This window comes from Hemibagrus wyckioides, linkage group LG06, assembly GCF_019097595.1.
Source record: "Hemibagrus wyckioides isolate EC202008001 linkage group LG06, SWU_Hwy_1.0, whole genome shotgun sequence".
In the NCBI taxonomy this organism is placed as follows: Eukaryota; Metazoa; Chordata; class Actinopteri; order Siluriformes; family Bagridae; genus Hemibagrus; species Hemibagrus wyckioides.
The window spans coordinates 16,752,046-16,771,224 of NC_080715.1; the positions used below are offsets into that span (position 1 = coordinate 16,752,046).

General features: G+C 39.6%; 1 protein-coding gene across 3 annotated transcripts in view; it reads left to right on the top strand.

Annotated features, from left to right (window-relative positions):
• Nucleotides 1–19,093, top strand: part of dync1i2a (dynein, cytoplasmic 1, intermediate chain 2a) — a 31,134-nt gene extending 12,041 nt beyond the window's left edge. For all 3 annotated transcript variants that reach the window (XM_058392510.1, XM_058392512.1, XM_058392511.1), the window contains 11 exons: nucleotides 4,784–4,870; nucleotides 6,961–7,123; nucleotides 7,232–7,331; nucleotides 8,902–9,027; nucleotides 11,882–12,028; nucleotides 12,403–12,516; nucleotides 13,130–13,263; nucleotides 14,825–14,969; nucleotides 15,648–15,788; nucleotides 15,902–16,027; nucleotides 17,866–19,093. In XM_058392510.1, the coding sequence (XP_058248493.1) occupies nucleotides 4,784–4,870; nucleotides 6,961–7,123; nucleotides 7,232–7,331; nucleotides 8,902–9,027; nucleotides 11,882–12,028; nucleotides 12,403–12,516; nucleotides 13,130–13,263; nucleotides 14,825–14,969; nucleotides 15,648–15,788; nucleotides 15,902–16,027; nucleotides 17,866–17,979 (1,397 nt within the window). In that variant the 3' untranslated portion in view covers nucleotides 17,980–19,093. The remainder of the gene's footprint in view (nucleotides 1–4,783; nucleotides 4,871–6,960; nucleotides 7,124–7,231; nucleotides 7,332–8,901; nucleotides 9,028–11,881; nucleotides 12,029–12,402; nucleotides 12,517–13,129; nucleotides 13,264–14,824; nucleotides 14,970–15,647; nucleotides 15,789–15,901; nucleotides 16,028–17,865) is intronic.
• Nucleotides 19,094–19,179: the final 86 nt, after the last annotated feature.

The following is a 19,179-nucleotide window of genomic DNA, read 5'->3' on the forward strand; positions in this document are numbered from 1 at the left end:
TGTGAGATCCGACTGTACTTCTCGTCGTTTTTGAGAACGAGCAATTGTTTGATTTAAGAGAAACAGCCGTACTAAGAGACACGGCTTTTCCAAAATGCCAGTATATGTATGGACATTTTCTTCATGGAATCCACTTTTCCTAAGAAAATACATGCTTCAAATGGAAATTCCGTCCATTTTCATGGCTTTTTTTCGAAGCAAACAAACGATCATGACGTATAAAGTCGTTCAGTGACTGTCGTTCTAAATCAGGTTTCTCAGCAGTGAGGTGAATCGAGACAGTAGCTGCTGAGTCTCATGGGATATCACAGTCCAATTGCGAGACAGAGCTCTGTTCCAGGATGAGAGTGCTGTATGTTTCACAAGGCTTTGCAACCGTCTGAGGTTGTGAAACGTTTTCTCTGTGAATGTGAACTTTAATTAAAGGTGATTGTTTTAATCATGCTCTCTCTGCAGGAGGAGTACTACTCTATTTTAATCACTGGGGCATGTGAGAGGCCTCTCTTATCGAGGGCCTCACTTAAAACTCAGGCACCCTTAACCCAGCACTCCACTGCCAACCACAAAACTGCCTGCTTTTCAAAATTAAACTTATTGTCTGAGCTTGAATTTATCATTTACATGAGCATTATACTCCTTAAAGACATGTATTTAATCAATCATGAAAAAATGAATAATGTGTGGGATGCACCCTTAGGCGCATAATATCTAGGTACATAAGAAATCATGACTAATAAGTGCCAATCTTTTTGTCAGTGTGTGAAACTGACATGAAAGTTTTAGAGACTAAATTCATAAGTATGCTAGGATTGAACCTGAATTCATATGCACATTGTTATATACATGCTGTAGGTATCTATATTGTCAGAGTTCAGGTTGAAGATTCAGTCTTTTCTTCTTATACATAAGTATTTGGACAGTGGCCCAATTTTTGTAATGTTGCCTCTGTACACCACCACGATGGATTTGATATGAAGCAATCATGATGGGATTGAAGTGTAGACTTTCAGCTTTAATTGTAGGGGTTTAACAAAAATATTTTTACATAGTTTCTCTATTTTCACTGACTCAAAATGATTGGAACATAATTATTAGTAAAAGGATTATTTTAACACTTGGACATAATCCCTTTGCAGTCAGCGACTGCCTGAAGTCTGGAGCTTATGGATATTGCCGAATGCTGAGTTTCTTCCCTTGAGATACTTTGCCAGGTCTTAACTGCAGCTTCCTTTAGTTGCTGCTTGTCTGTGGGTCTTTCTGCCTTCAGTTCGATCTTCAATAAGTGAAAAGCCTGCTCAGTTAGGTTGAGGTCAGTTGACTGACCCAGCCATTAAAGATCAGCTATAAGTATTCAGATCATCAATAAACACCAGTGATCCAGCTCTGTTGGCGGCTGTACACATCCATGTCATAACACTGCCTCCACCATGTTTGACAGATGATGTGGTGTGCTTTGGAGCAGGAGCATTTCCTTTCTTTCCCCATAGACCTCTCTTCTCATCATTCTGGCATGAATCAATCTTAGCTTCATTTGTATCTTGATCCAGAACTGGCCAGGCTTTATTTATTTATTTTTTTAAATAAATATGTTTTACACGAAGTCTTTACTTGAGTGTTACAAGTGTTTTGCATCTTGAGGTAAAACATCTGTATTTACATTCATGAAGTTGTCTCTTGATTGTAGATTTTGACAATGACAAACCTACCTCCTCAAGAGAGTTCTTGACCTGGCAAGATGGTTCATTTTAGTTGTCTTCTTTGTTTTTCCAGGCCTTTTAGTGGTGCTGAGCTTGCCAGTGCATTCCTTCTATTTCAGAATTGTTGATTTGGCTACTCTAATGATGGCCTCCTTCACTTGCATCGACACCTCCTTGGACGGCTTTTTGACAGTTCACGAAACTACGAATTCAACGCATGAAATCAACCCCAGACCTTTTTAATTTGTGCCATGACACTGCTTATCAGTCCTGGCCAAGTCAGTTACTTTTGAGACTGTGATAATGGAGGGACTATGTCAACGAATGTTCCTACAAGTCCTTCGAATTAAACCTGAAAGTCTTTGATTACATCTTGATTGCTTAATTTCGAATCCACTGTTGTGGTGTACTGAGGTAAAATTACGAAAATTCACAAGAGTCACACTCCAAATTCTTATGTACCAACTGTATGTATGCGTATATGTGTAACTTGCTATATAAAGCAACATGTGTAAATACCCATATGTTTTATGTACTGTAGTCTTATTTTTATACTGGACATTTTTTGCAAAGGTGTTGTAAAAGTCAAAGTATATATCCCATGGTAAGTAAATCTTCCTAGAGATTTTTTTTTTACTGGACAATATTTGTGAGGAACTGTGTGTTTATGACATACAATGGTCCAGAAGTGCTTACAGCCCACTTCTTTGTGCTGTTGTTCAATAGTAAAACCCATTCCGCATGAACCCTGAGCAATTTATCATCCCACTATAATCAGAACCCTGAAAGTCTGATTCAGGAAGCCAAGTATAGAGAGCGGAGGTTTGTTTGCTCAGTCCTCTTTGGTATATAGAAATGTGGAAGTCAGGTTTATAGGGTCCTCTCTGTGTCTGTGTTTCACTCAGACCCCATGCACCTGCACTGCAGATCAAAGGGCATTAGTCTTGTACTCGAACAACCTCTGGACCCATGGTGCGTTTGCATTAATATATTGTCCATTCACAAAAGCTGGTGATTACTCCCCCTGTCCCTCTGCCTTCCCCCTCCGCTCCTCCCAAAAGCTTTTATTCCTTAAATGATACAAAAGCGATAATTGGGTTGCTTTGAGATGAGGTGTCGATGGGGAAGGGGATCTGCCATCAGGGTGAATTCTGTTAAACGGTTCTCTTTCCCCCGCCTTCCTATCCCCAATCTCTCGTTTTCTTTGTACCACTACTCTCCCTCTTACCCGTGTGGGGTCACCAGGATCACTAGCTTTTCTCCAAATGGCCATTTTGGCTGGCAGGTGCATTATACTTTTTATTTCCAGATTGTCTTAACGTTGCTAATGCCTGGCAGGTTGATTGCTTGGGCCTGGCTGGCAGAGAAAGGGCTGCGGCATGCGCTTGGGCCCTGGACTGAAAGACACTGATTACTGTTTTCGTCTGAGCCTGATTGAGGCCCTTGAAAGGAAAGATTTTACCCTTCTGTGCTCTATCCTTGCCTGACTAAGGGCCCAATGCATTGAGATGGCCTGTGTCATCAGCGTGACTCTGTAAACTCATCAGAACAATCCCCTTCCTCCCCTCCCCTTTTTCCTCATTCCTGGTCTCCCTCCCTCTTTTTTTTTCTCTCCCTTCACTCAGAGCCCTGTTTGAAAGAGAGGGATGAAGACATCTCTAATGGAAGACCTGACAGATGACATTATGAATTTGATTTTCTCAGAAAAGGGCAATCTTACCCTCTGCTGCAGTCTTTATAATAACTCGCACAAAATATGGCTAATTTCTGCAAAATGGTATGTTTATAATTTATCCTTCTCTCCAGTTTTGCTGCATTCAGCATATGTTAACATTCCCCCCTCCCTAAGTTTACAATAAGCAATGGATTTGTTTCAGATGATTAGAATGTGTGTGTATGTGCATTTGTGTGTTTGAGAAAAGCTTGACCTTTTGTTTGAGCAGTGTGTGGCTTGCCAGCTGGTCAGGGCCACAAGCTGTATTTTGTTGCACATCCTCGCTGTTTGAATAGGAGTTGTCGGACCCCCTGTCGTGTTGGTAATTGCACAGGCTTGTGGTTCCGGAGAGAGTCTTGAGAAGGGGCAGTCAGGCAGAAAAAAACTCAGTGCCATCTCTATGCCACCTCTCTCACACACACAATCCCAGTAGAGCCATCTGCCTCACGCACTCCACCCGTCAGCTGGCGTGGCCAATGGGAGAGGTTTAGGGCACCTGCTTGCCCGCCCTCCTGCTTTGCGTGTGTGGGATGTGTGTATGCATGTGTTACTGTGTCTGTCTATGTATTCGAAAGCCAGAGAGGATAACAGTGCTAACAAGTGTACTCCCTGTACAACAGTGTATCTCGTTAACTAAGGGGCTGTGGGGGAAGAAGGACCCTGACTGTGTTCTAACATGGTCTTGCTACTAATGAAAAGAGGAGCAACTATGGGAGAGGTGACAGTGTGATGAAAGGGTGGTTAACCAAGGCATTTGTCTAGGCTTTGTTCCATTTCTGTGCTAGTGTTTTCACAGTAACGTCTTGGAAACAGTGTCAAAAAGGAGCTTTGGTGTTATTCAAACAGGGTTGCGTGTTTCATATGAACGGTCCACCCATACAGTATTTTCTAAGTTGTGGCCTGTGTTGACATTTCTCAGTATGTTAGAGCCAAGTCTATGTTTGGTGATGAGTGTCATTTACCAACACATTTGAAGAAACTGTGGATATTTGTGACCGTTTTGATTCATTTTTATTCTCTCTCTGCTTGCCTTTGCTCTTGTGAATGGTTTTCGTCTAGTTTATTCCCAGTGTGACCATACTGCCCAGTTACTAGCATCAATATTCCTCACCCACTTAAATGGCAGGCATATTATTATGTGTTTGTCTTGGCAAGATTTTGATTCCTACTTACACATGTGCAATTAAATATATGATATTTAATCCTTTTTGTCATAAAAAGCATCTTATTTAAAATGTTTGGAACATGATTTATTATGTTTTGGAAGTTGTTTTTTTAAAGACTAATTTATGGTGATTTTTTGGCCGTTCTCTTGTAAGTGTTGTGTGATTTAAAGGCCCGATGTCTCATGGTAGAACTCTTTCCTCAACAGAGGAAGAGGAGGAGGAAGAGATGGCTCCTGCAGAAGCAGTGACAGAGGTGGAAAAGGAGACATCAGTGCTGGAACAAGAGGTGGAAGGTAGGTCTAAAAGGATATGAAGAAAGAAGGAAGGAAGACAAGAGTGGCAAGGACAAACTCCTCAAAACCGGTAGCCACTATAGTGTGGATAAAATGGAGGGCAATATGATCACAATTCTAGTAAGGATTTTGCGTTTTGGAGTAACTGGAGGTTTTCCTAGTATACCTCTGAAATCTTTCTGCTTCATATTATGTAACTGAAAGAATAACTGAATGTTTTAAAATAAGAACATAATTAGACCAGTCTTTCTTTTGTTAGTGGTGTTTGGAAATTAGAGACCTATAAAAATGCATCTGAAATTTCCAGTGGCTCACAAGTTACCACTTTACTGAGATGCACTATAGTATTTCATGTATATTTATGTATATGTATCTGATGGAGTTTGTAGACACCATGCCATCACCATATGTGAGCCTTCCCTCAAACTGTTGCCTAAAACTTAAAAGCATGCAATTGTCTAGAATGTCTTTGTATGCTGTAGCATTTACCTTCAGTGGAATATAGAGGCTGAGTCCAAACCTGTTCCAGCATGACACTGCCCCTGTGCACAAAGTGAGGTCCATAAAGACATGGATATAGCCATAGCTAGTGTGGAAGAACTCTAGTGGCCTGACTTCAAATCCAATTATCAACTTTGGGATTAATTGGAACACCAATTGTGTGCCTGACCTCACTAAAGCTCCTGTGGATGAAGGAGCACAAATCCTCACAGCCACACTCCAAAATCTAGTGGAAAGCCTTCCCAGAAGATTGGAGGCTGTTATATCAGCAAATGGATCATTCGTTTTGGAATCAAATATATAGGGTTATGATGTACTGGTTTCTCTATATTTTTTTGACCAAACAGAATATACAGCTGTGTGTGTATATATACAGCTCTGGGAAAAAATAAGAGCCACCTGCAAACTAATCAGTTTCTTATGTTTTTTTCTTACAGGTTCATGTATTGGTGAGATGAACAGTTTTGTTTCATTTTTTATGAACTGCTGACGATATTTCTCCTAAATTGAAAATATAACTATTGTTATTTAGAGTGTATATTTAAAGGAAATGACAACACATCAAAATAACCCAAGATCATGCAGTATTTGCAGAGCTTTAATAACTCAAATGAAACAAAATGCAAATAATTTGTAAACAAATTGTGTTAATGCTTTGGCTAAATAACATTAAGAAATCAGTATTTGGTGGAATAACCCCGATTTGCAGGCGTTTTGGCTCCATGCTCTCCACCAGTTTCTCACATTGCTGTTGGGGAACTTTATACCACTCTTTTTGCAAAAAAGCAAACAGCTCAGCTTTGCTTGATGGTTGGTGACCATCCATCTTCCTCTTGATGACATACCAGAGGCTTTCAATAGGGTTCAAATCTGGAGATTGGGCAGTGGTCTCTTATTTTTTTCCAGAGCTGTATATGTATAGTTAGAGAAGTTGTCATCAGCAGAGCAATTCATACTAATATTGGAATTACTGTTAACATTTACAACCTACAAACACCTGAATCAGAAAATAGGCTCACTTAACTCCAGCAAAAAATGTAGTCTAAAAGAAGCGATCTATGGTATCAAAAGCTCCACTGAAACAAAGCAACACACATAAGCATGTACAATCTTAATTAGAGCAGGATATTTGTAGCAGGTTATTTACTACTTTAACCAATTTATTTTTCAGTACTTATATGACTTAAACCCTGAATGAAAGATATAATGATTGTGATTCCTACACAGGTATAAGCTTGGAGTTACAACCATTTGATATTGTTCTACAGATTAATAACTGACAAGTGTAAAAATTATTGTATTGGTCTCAACGTAGCTGGGTGTCCAACTGACTGTAAATTAATTATGTGAATTTCCTGTCTTATGTTTTTGTCATGAAAAAGAATTATCATTGCTTTTTACATACTGTTAGTATTTGTGTGTCAGTGGTCTTATTCCTGGTGTGTCCAGTGTGTCTTATTCCTAGTTTGCCGTAGCTGGCATTATAAAAAATGTACATTTCAACTGGATGCATGGGATGTATTGAATAGTTTGGCTTATAGCCAGTAAAGGAGGAAGTGCTTTATCTGTTTTAATCCCTTTATCCCTAGTGCCCCCTCATGAGCTGACTGAGGAGGAGAAGCTACAGATTCTGCACTCTGAGGAATTTATGGACTTCTTTGACCACAGCACACGCATCATTGAGAGAGCTTTGTCTGAACATGTGGATGTTTTCTTTGACTACAGTGGCCGTGACCTTGAGGACAAGGAGGGGTAACAAACAGAATGTCTACATTTTAGACAGTTGTTTGAATGATAAAATTTGCGTGCATGCATACTACTTACATACATGTGTGTTGTGTGTTTCTGTGTGTATTGCAGTGAGACGCAGGCCGGAGCAAAGCTGTCTCTAAACAGACAGTTCACAGATGAGCACTGGTCCAAACACAGGGTGGTCACCTGTCTGGATTGGTCCCCACAGGTAATTAAACCCAGTCACAGAGCCATAGGGCCTGAATTTACTGGTGACAAATGAAATACTACCTGTTCAATTTGATCCACTTCATATAAAAGTCTGTTTAATTTGCTTGTCCTAACTAATGCTTATTGTATAGTATTTAGTCCAAAATTGTATTTGAACAAGCAGTGAAGTGGCCGCTTTTCTGTGATAGTCTTGCACAGGGGCTGAAAGTCTGTTTGAAAATATTTACAGTGATGTACCTTGATCAGGAGAGAAACATGGGGCTCTTCAAAGCACCTTCAGCTGAAAACTCATTCCTATGGAAAAGCATTGGGACATACACGAGTGTTTCAACACTGTCAACTCCTCTCTCTCTCTCTCTCTCTCTCTCTCTCTCTCTCTCTCTCACCTACCATGCGGAAGGCCCGGGTTCGATTCCCAGCCAGTGCTCAAACCCCAGCCACTGGATGCAGTGCTGGTCCCAAGCCCAGATAAAATGGGAGGGTTGTGTCAGGAAGGGCATCCGGTGTAAAACCTGTGCCAAGTTGTTGTGTGAACCAGTTGATCTGCTGTGGCGACCCCTCACACATGAGGGAGCAGCTGAAAGATCAACAACAACTACACTTTTAAAGCAGAAAATAGAAATGTTTCCCCCAAACAAGAATGATCAATACATTAATTGTACAAATCTACTACAAATCTATATCAAATCAAATCTAATACAAAGATTTGACCAAGATTATGCGTGCATCACCAGTTCCTCTTCACCACATTGCATGAAGCTTAATGTGTGGTTTTGGATTCACGGTGACCCAAAGGATTAGTCGGTCATATCAGAGTTTCCTTTTCAGTCCGAGTAGACTGTCAGAGTGAAAAGCTTGATCAGAAGTTTGGAGGCATTGCATCTAGTTATGAGTAATCGGCTCAATGTGTGCTCTCCTGCTTTCTCAATTTCACTTCCTCTAGCAAATGTGTACAATCTAAACAGACATGGATTATTGTTTTAGCTGCTGCGGTTTCTCCAGAGGCCTAAATCTGTGTTTCGGCAAATCATGGTCGAGGTGGCATGATTAAGTTCCTCCATGTGCCGCTCTGCTGTGTGATATGTATGGTGTAAATGACTTCTGGCACTAGTTGTGTACCCAAAACCATTTCTCGCCGCACAGTTTGGTGTTGTCGTTTTTCTGTGCTAATGTATTCTGGACATAACCGAATCTTTTCCTTTATGTTCATAGCCGTTTCATCTGTGGTAAAAGATTTAGTTCCGCAGGGTATTACAAGTCTCACTGAGATTTCAGTGTGAAGCAGGTCTCAGCCATAGCCAGAGGCAGTGCATCTCTGGAGCAGCTCGTTTAGTAGTCTGCAGTCTGCTGCTGGTGCATGTTAGTCTTTATTTACCGTCACTGCTGCTGAGGAAAAGTTTCCCTGTAATAAATCTTGTTGAAGCTCTGACGCGTTCTGGCTGGCATCCACACACTCAAACACACACACACACACACACACACAACACAGCACAGCAGGAGGGAAGAGGAAAAGTGCCTGAGGGAATGAGTGTGTGTGCTACAAGTTGCATTTTTTTCTGTGTGTGCAGTATCCTGAGCTGCTCGTTGCCTCCTATAACAACAACGAGGAGGCACCGCATGAGCCTGATGGAGTGGCGCTGGTCTGGAACATGAAGTATAAGAAAACTACGCCCGAGTACGTCTTTCACTGCCAGGTAAGAGAGGAAGTACCACCCGCTCAAATCAGCACCCCACAAATATCCACATACAAACAACCTGACTGAAATAACATCTGACACACTCATATACGAACACACCCTCTGACCCCCCCCAATCAAACCACATACACACAGGTAGCCATTTCTCTGACCAACATTATCTGCTGCCAATTTTCCTGGCATCCGTTCTTCCTCTTCTCTCATCCCTCTGTGATTTCATCATGCTGGTATTCTCTCTCTCTCTCTCTCTCACTCACACACAATACACCCACACCCGCAAAAACAGCATATTGCACCAACATTGATTATGATTGCAATATGATTGCAATATGTCTTGCAGTTAATTAAAACAAACTCCTATGCTTGTGATGTGTCAGTTGATGATTAATGTCTTACATTAATATCAACATAAAACATTGCCATTTGATACAAAAAACAAATGAAAACAGAGAGAGAGAGAGAATGTATCTCCAATCTGTATTGTTAGAACGCTTGCATATTTCAGAGAATGTGTTAAGTTAGTGCTCTTTTTGCTAAACTAATCAGAGATATTGTTCAGACCTAAAAATAAAACACTCACACACACACACACACACACAGGCATTGAGCTGAAGAAGAGCTAAACTATACACTGTAATGAAACAGAGAGTTCAGTTTCAAATAAACTAAACTACTAAGAAACAAAGTTAATAAAAAAGTCACAATGTAGATACCTAGAACAGCAAGGGAAGCTGAGCGATTAACTGAGTAATGCAAAAGACTTTATTTTAAAATAAGAACATAATTAGACGAGATTGTGTTAACGTGCTCCATGTTTGAAATTTAGAGAGCTATAGTACTCCAGCTGAAATTTCCACTGACTCTAGCATGCATGCTTTACTTCTAGTTTTAGGTGTGTGTGTGTGTGTACACCCTGAGGTAGTGTTCTGTGGACAGACTGAGTAGAACCACATGTGCTGGCCTTCAGAGCGGATACATGGCTCACACACACTACACACACTCAGGAAACTCCATACATACATAAGTGTGAACTTGTTTTTCTCCACCTGTGTGTGTGTGTGTGTGAGAGCGAGCAAGAGCTAGAATGCGGCTGACAGAAAGAGTACAAAAATGAATTTTTCGCCATTGCCTGAAAGCTGAAGAGGAACATTTTCCCCTTCCAGTTTGGGGGAAAATTCCTCAAAGGATTGAAAGGCAGCGTTTGATTAGATGCTGCTGGATTATATTGGATACAGTAGGGGGTTAGATTTGGCTGAAACCAGTCAGTAACTGAAAACTCAGTGGTGCTGGTGGACCATTTCCAGTTTAAAGAACAGCTCTATCTCTTATTCACTCATGCATGCACTTACCCAGCCACTCATCCATTCACTCAGGAAAATGTGTGCGCCTCAGATGCAAATGATGCTCTTCACATCCATGTATAGAACAGCGTAACGTTTCACACATTCAGAATTAGAATATATTCCGCGTGATTGAGTTTCAGCAGGAGGAAATATGACAGCTCCCCATTCACCTTTAGTGGAAATGCAACACTTTCCATTACGCTTGTGTTAATGGACATTATGTATTGCATTAGTTCTCATGAACACACCATGTGTCTCACACCCTAAGTAACATTACATACCAAAACACTTGTATTAATTGATTTTTTTTTTTTCTTGAATAATAAACCAAATAGATAAAAATCGAACATTCTATCAAGCACAAATCTCCATTGAACTATTTATTCCATCAGTGAGTAAGTCGAGTGAACACCTCAACACGTTTGTATTTAACCGGCTAAATTCAGAAGCGAAAAAAAAAAAAAAATACATCAGATTTCAGTCATTTATTAAGTCAAGAAGGTTTTATTGTCATTTCAACCATATATATCTGATGTAGTACATCAGCTGAATGAAACAACATTCCTCGAGGACCCTGGGGCTACATAATGACAGAGTTCCATAAGATAACATTTTAGTAACATGCTGCAGTATCAATGTTGGTATTTTATTCAGACTGTGTTGAATAGAGTTTAGAAGAAATGTTTAAAGAAATGTCAATGAATGCATGTAACTTGCTGTAATTCTATTCTGGTCAGAAGGTCTTGAGGCACTTACACAGTAATTCTGGCTATAATTCAAAGGATAGCTTTACATTTACTACGTTATCAAGGGCTTATTTGGCAGACTCGGTACTAAATCTAAGGCTGATAATAGAGGCAAAAAAACATTTAAAGCTGAATGTATATGGCTTTGTACATGATAGAGAGAAAGAGGCTGTTTATAGCTGCTATAGTGTAGTGGAGTAGTATGCGATCGTCTTGTGGATGGTCCATAACATTAAACAGATGATTAAAAAACATGATCATTAATAAATAAAATATTGTATTATAATTATATAATTATAATACAGTAGTAGTAGTAATAGTATCATTGTGATATAAAAGGGATTAAAAGTCTTTTGGATGTTCTGTTATAAGAAAGTAATACTGCTTTATGATTGGTAACAGTATCTTCACTTTGTGGCAGGTCACATCACCCCAGCCCTCAAGGATTATTTTCCTTAAAAAGCATGCTGTATATCATATCTTTTTTTGTTCCTTTTTTCCCCCCTAAACATTACATATAATTTCCTCCTGCTGAAGTCTGTTCACAATAATTAATGCTGTAAATAATCTTAGCTGAGGTAAACCATTAGTGGAAGACTAAATGTATTCCTAATCAAGTTTGAACTGAATTTTACATTCACATAAATCGAATGCACTAAAACATGGCTGTAGTTTGATTCTATCCATCTTTACTATTTTAACACATGGACCATTTCCTCTTTCTCTCTCTCTTTCTGTCTCTCTCTCTCTCTCTCTCTTTAGTCTGCAGTGATGTCAGCTGCGTTTGTTAAGTTCCACCCTAACCTGGTGGTAGGTGGTACGTATTCAGGACAGATCGTGCTATGGGACAACAGGAGCAACAAGCGAACTCCAGTGCAGAGGACTCCGCTTTCAGCCGCTGCTCACACGGTAACACTACCCACGTCATCTAGAGTCCCATGAAGCAGGAGGGGTCTGTATTCATGTTGATTGCAACAGTAGCTGAAACATAAATCACACTAAACCATATGTTCCATGTAATCAGTCACTGAGCCATACAAGTCATTAGACTATAAAAAAGCTCGAATTTCGGTAACATGTATGTGGTATATTAAGTAGAATCATTTAGACAGAATAAATTTCACCTTCAATGCAGAATAATTTTTTTTCCTGACGCACTGCAAGAGTTCCACAGCTAACTCATGTCCTATATTTAAACAATTCAATGTGATGTATTCATACAGCAGATTTATGATTTATACCATTTTTGTTTTTGTGTATATCCTCCAATTTCCCTTTTCTAGCATCCTGTTTACTGCGTGAATGTCGTAGGCACTCAAAATGCTCACAACCTGATCAGCATCTCCACTGATGGGAAAATGTGCTCCTGGAGTCTGGACATGTTGTCCCAGCCTCAGGTACCTGAAGTCCTCTTCTCTTCCCACAACATTACTCATAGCTCAAAAAATAAAAATAAAAAGACATACATTTCTTCCAGAAGCCACTCTCCTATCGGTTATTACTGAATATGGTCATGTAAATCATTTTTGTAGGTTTGAGTCAGAGAGCGTGGTAATTGCTTAGGAAAGAGCCTTAGTGTAGAATCAGGGTCTAAGGGATGCACTCAAGGGGAAGTGGTTTGGAAATGCATCTGGATTTGGCAGGCAGTTTGCTCAGCACTTTAAAAACTCAGCACTTTTTTGGGCTAAATGGCTGTTCCCATGTCTTATATATTTAAAGTGTGAATAACATTACCTTCATCATTCCTTAAAGTTTGCCAAACCACAAGGTCAGACGTGAAGCATTTATGGAGTGTAAGCTGTATTGACATCATCCACAAATAAAGTGCCAAGAGAGGTTATTTACTGGAGGTTATTTACTGTGCTATGGGACGTGTGTGCTGTATGTTTGTGTGCTGATGTCACTCTCTCTCTCTCTCTCTCTCTCTCTCTCTCTCTCTCTCTCTCTCTCTCTCTCTCTCTCTCTCTCTCTCTCTCTCTCTCTCTCTCTCTCTCTTTCTCTTTCTTACAGGACAGTATGGAGTTGGTGTTTAAGCAGTCCAAGTCTGTAGCAGTCACTTCCATGTCTTTCCCCTTGGGTGACGTCAATAACTTTGTGGTAGGCAGCGAGGATGGATCGGTCTACACGTCCTGTAGGCACGGCAGGTAAATCACACGCTTCCAAAATCTTGTGCAATAAGAGTGTATGTCTAATTATCCTCTTTTTCTAATGGAATGGTTACAATGGAAATGGCCACACACTCTCACACACACCTAGTGGAAACAACTAATCCCCCTTCTATATTTCTTGTGGGTTTTTGGTTGAAGTGTGAAACATTTGTGGAAAACACAGCATCATAATTCATGGAGGAATTAACAAGTCGTTAGAACAGAAGAGGAAAAGCAGTAGCGTTTCTGTTGACAGGGATTTCTTGAAGTTATCCGTATGGTGAGTGGCTAAGGTTTCTTGTGCGTAAATGGAATCGTATTTGGAGCCAGTGAGAGCAGTTTAGTCAGTCAGTGAGATGTTCATCTGTGTTTGTGCTCAGCAGTGATTGAGAGAGCTGCAGTGTTTCCACTTCATTTATGATGCTATGATTATGATATTCCCATCTCAACCCAGCTAATAAGACAGAAGCACCTCTCACACTGGCTATTTACCTCTCAGAGTAATGAGTACATACACACACACACACGGAGCACTATGTGAAAGCTTTTTGTGTACTGGAGCTTTTTTGTGCAGAATTAGCTCATACCCTTAATATGTGGAAAAGTGTTTGATTATAAGATAGCTGATAGGTAATTTTATAAAATATTTTTTTTGTTTTATTTTATTTTACTTAACAGAATCAAAGATTTTTAAAAGTTTAATGTAAATGATGGGTTTTTTTTTATTTTATTTTTTATTTAATTTTCTAGTTTTATTTTAATTTTCTTTTAAAGTTCTGCTTCTCTCTCTCTCTCTCTCTCTCTCTCTCTCTCTCTCTATATATATATATATATATATATATATATATATATATATGTTTATATAAAAGTAGAGATTAGGGACCAGAGAAAAGTTTTACAAATATTGTTAGATATTGAAAATAACAGATCCGCTGTTGAGTAAGATCGCATTCAATAATGATTTTAAACATGCTGAAATTAGGAACTGTATGTTCCCCCCCAGTATAACGATCTCCAGAGCTGTTGAACACACTACTGCACGCATAGGGAAGACTCTCTCTCTCTCTCTCTCTCTTTAGAACAGACTAGTGGATTCATGCGTCAGTATCTCCTATTGGCATCTTTCTGTCAGAAATACGGTTTTATATGACCTGACACAAAGAAACCTGCCCAATAGTAAGTCTAGACAGCCAGGCTTTTTTCCATGTTTACTCCTCACATTGGAACCTTGTGTTTGGGTGTTTATTTGCCTCATCCTCAATGATGGAAACACACCTAATTCACATTCCTCGTCGTGCATCAGGAACATATGATTGTGGAATTTAACAACGGTGCAACTGCCAAATAATCATACTTGGCTAGAGTAATCATGACCAGGTGATCACGCCACAAGTACAACGGGCCGATGTGCATTTTCCGTTCATTTTAGGGATCCTTTAACGTCCAGTAGTCCATTCCTTCTAATAGTCATTTTATGTTAGCAAACATAATCCAGATGATGGAGGAATTGTGATGTGTTCTTTCTCTCTTGTGTGTGTGTGTGTTTGTTTGGGAGCAGTAAGGCCGGTATCAGCGAGATGTTTGAGGGCCACCACGGTCCAATTACAGGAATCCATTGCCACACAGCGGCCGGTGCTGTCGACTTCTCCCATCTCTTTCTCACTTCTTCCTTTGACTGGACCGTCAAACTCTGGAGCACTAAGGTACCACAACCAACTATAACCTTGATCTGGAAGCAGAATGTTGATAGCATGAAAGTTCAATTACACTTCTTTTCAGCTAAGTATTTTTCAGAATTGACAGTGGTTTTGTTTTTTGGGGGTTTTATTTGGCCATGAAGGGCTTTTTGTCTCCTGAACAATTGGTCACAGCTTGGGATGAACTATGTAGGACAGTGGCAGTAAAAATCAGTCTTATTAGTGAGCTAATATAATGTTTAATATAACGATTTGACACAAATAACACTTTACACAAGCAGCTCAGCTTCTCTAATTTTCTGCATCCAAAGTTACAATAAAGGGCAAACAGCCTCCTCATTAGAACTAATTTTATTCATTAAAATAATAAAGCTAATATAGGGAGTAAGCTAGACAAGTTAGCTGATACTAGTGAAGACTGGTATGAGTGTTGTTATGGTTATAGTCTGCATCACAGTGTGGCCCACTTTTTCTCATATAAACACAAAAAGCTCTCCAGCTAGTGATTGTTCTGTTAAAAAATGCCACGTGAAAGCAGCCTAAGTTTAGTCTCTGTGAATGCCTGGAAACATGGAGAGTAATAGCAGCAGTGGAAAAGTGCTTTTGGTTCCATTCACATTGTGATTAGTGTTGTGTTTGTGCAAGCCAGTGACTCTGGCTCCCTGCTATTTTTGTGTCCCGTAGAATAATAAGCCGCTCTACTCGTTTGAGGATAACTCGGACTACGTTTATGATGTGATGTGGTCGCCTGTTCACCCTGCCCTCTTTGCTTGCGTGGATGGAGTTGGCCATTTAGACCTGTGGAACCTCAACAATGACACCGAGGTCTCTGGAACTCACACACACATACCTGTGCACACACATTTGCAGACCCAGATTTGGTTATTAACTTTTGTATATGCGTCAGTATTGCTAAACATTTTTGTTTTACTCTGTAGGTTCCCACTGCCAGTGTTACAGTGCACGGGTCTCCTGCTCTCAATAGGCTAAGGTGGGCACAGACAGGCCGGGAGATTGCTGTGGGAGACTCTGATGGACAGGTTCTCATTTACGATGTTGGAGAGGTGAGAATCTTAAAAAACTGGATTTGTTTCTGTACTTTATCTATAAGGGGTCAGAGTAGCATTGAGGTAAAGCTAAGAGTTTTATCTAGTCCAGTTTCTGCACTTAGTAGTAACAAAAACTCTCCCTATCATTACATGGCGTCTTTATCCACATCATGTGAATGACCCATGGCTGGAGTTAGCATACATTACAAAAGAAAAAGCAGGCCACTGCAAAAACTACCATTCTAAATATTCCTCCAGTCTATAATAGCAAAGCGTGGCCCACTATATTGCCGTATTATTTAGTAATGTATAATGTGATTCGGGACATGACCACAGTTTGCTAAACAGCCAAAGCCACACTAATTCAACAGGAGTTAAAAGAGCCTCAGAATTGTGTAATTCTTGCTCCCTTTGTTTGTTTCTCAAACAAACACTCCATAAGCAGTGGGGTTTTTTTTCCTGTGATATTTCTGTTCCCCTCTTTCTCCTTAAATTCATCCTCCTCAGAGCACATTTCTTAATTAAACATCACAACACCATAGATTATGTGTGCATCAGCAGGCTGTAAACTAACATTACGTTACCTGACTCTTAATGCTCAGTCCACTACCACTGAAATACAGCACTATAAACTCTGCACAGCTGAATAGTTCACTCTTGCGTATGTGTTCAGTTTATTTAAACCAGCTGTATTTCAAAACTAATGTTAACTGATGAACATCATAGTGTTTATGACTAACGGGCATTAGCAAAACTGCACTGACTCTTCAGAAAATCCAAATAAATATATAAACAGGACATCAATTTGAAATATTTCACTGACATTCAGGAGCAATACAAAATGCCCAGAATGAAAATTTAGCACCTTTAAGAAAAATTTGTGAAATATACGCAAAAGTTTGTGGACACCTAACCATCACAAACATATATTCTGGTTGAACATCCCATCCCAGAGTGTGGCTGTGGGAACTTGTGCATTAATGATATCGAGGCGAGGAGGTCTGATGTGCATTTGGCATTTTAATTCATTCCATCAGTGTTCAGAAGGGTTTAAGTCAAGGCTCTGTGCAGGCTGCTCGAGTTTTTCTACTACAAGCTTGCAAACCATGTCTTCATGGAGCTTGGTTTGTGCACAGGCGCTTTGACATGCTGCAACAGGTTTAAGTCTCTTAGTTCCAGTGAAGGGAAATCTCTTCTTTTTTTTTTTTCCCTCTTCTGAATGCTATGGCATACAAAGGTATCCTACATTCTTCTTAATTTTTGGGGAAGATTCACGTGTATGTGAGACGGACAGGTGTCCATATAGATTTGGCCACACTGTATAACACTATTAACTATTAGCATCATGGCGTTGTAAAGTGTGGTGGAAGTGTGTTTTTGTTCAAATAAAATTTCTCAGAAGAGTAATTGTATTGTATTAATTTGAACAATTCTCAGAGAGCAAATATTGCATCTGTTTTTTCTAGGTTCATCAGTTCACCTGTGATTTTATGTAATGTACTGGTTTTATAGATGTTCTTCTTGTGTAAAACACAACGGTGGGGGAAAACCAGTTAAAAAAAAAAATGCTAATGTATGCATGTGTTCTCATTCTGTTGATGAGACACTCGTACATGTGGAAAATGGGTAGACTAGAAGGTTTCTTAAGAGAAAGCAGAGAGTGACTACAGCGAGTAAAGACAGAAAGACAGCTAGAGATGTGTGTGTGTGTGAGAGACTGTATGAGAGAGGAGGTGAAGTGGAAAGCAGCTTTAGTTACTGCACTCCTCCTGTGTGAAATCAGTGCTGTAGAACTCGCTCAGGACAGATAACAGAACGTTTGTCTCCGCTTTACTGGGTCTTTCCCTCTACAGCAGATCGCCGTGCCTCGGACTGACGAATGGACACGCTTCGTCAGGACGCTCACAGAGATTAATGAAAACCGTGAGGACGCAGAGGAGCTCATTGCCCAGCGCATCCCGTCCTAATCACTACATCTCCAGTGCCATTCCACAAACAAGCTACAGGTTTCCAATGCAACAAAAAAATAAAAAATATTAAAAAGCATGTGCATCTACACAAGGCATGATGACAGTGCTAATAATTAGGAAGCCGCCTTTATCCAAAAACTTTGTATGATTTACAACGTTTGCCTTTTTTTTTTTTTTTTAGTTGAGTAAAGAATGTAGTACAAGTGATAGGAATGACAATGAAGTTCAGCAACCAGCAGTTTTCGATTCTCTTCCAGTACCGGGAGCCTTAAAATTGTCAGGTAGAAATCCATCAGAAACACAGTTTATAGTTTCACTCCTGCTGGTATTTACACCTGAGCTCTTTATCCCTTTTGGAGGGATCTAAAACTTCAATCAATTGTAAAGCACTGCACAGAGCCTGTTCTTTTCATTTCTCCTGCTGTCTGGAGTCTGAGTGCATTCATAAATTCACTCCTGTAATTTGGAAAAAGAAAAAAAAAAGTATTATTGTGATACAATTTCGTAAAATTAAAAACGCTCATTGTTCTTATTTCCTGTTTTCAAAGTTGTCCAAGTGCTACAGTTTCAAACGCTGGGCATTATAACACTCGCACAAGAAACCAAAGATTTTATTTTTAGGACAGTAACACTCATCACCTATATTAAGAAACGTTTGGAATAATTAACTCCACAAAATGAACCAGGTATTTTTGTGCATTTGTCATTCTGTCTTCCAGAAATTAAGCCATTTGTTGTCTTCTCATTGAAGTTGTTTAGCATGTGAGGACTGATGAATTTATGAACGCACTCCTGATTTGCACAGTATTGTGGGGCAGCTAAGATCAAGATGTCAACTTGCTAAGCTCTTACTCCATGTCTGACTCTACGAATTCTGATTATTCATTAAACACTTTGTCTTCTTGATCACAGAAATATCACATATTTATTACGCAGTGAGATGCTGTATGATCCCCGTCGACATGCTGAGCATTTTAAGCCATTGTTTTTTCAAAGCTGGCTCCTCTTCTTCCAGTATTGCAGTTCCATTTATAAATCTGTATAACTGTAGCTTTTCTTCAGCTGATCTTTGAATGTCTTTGTACATCTCTATAAATTCCTCTTTCTGAAACCCAAACTGTTTCATGTGTTTCTTGATAAATCAGATCTAGTGAAATCTTACGCGTTCGTTTTAATCAGATAGAAATGTGTTCGTCT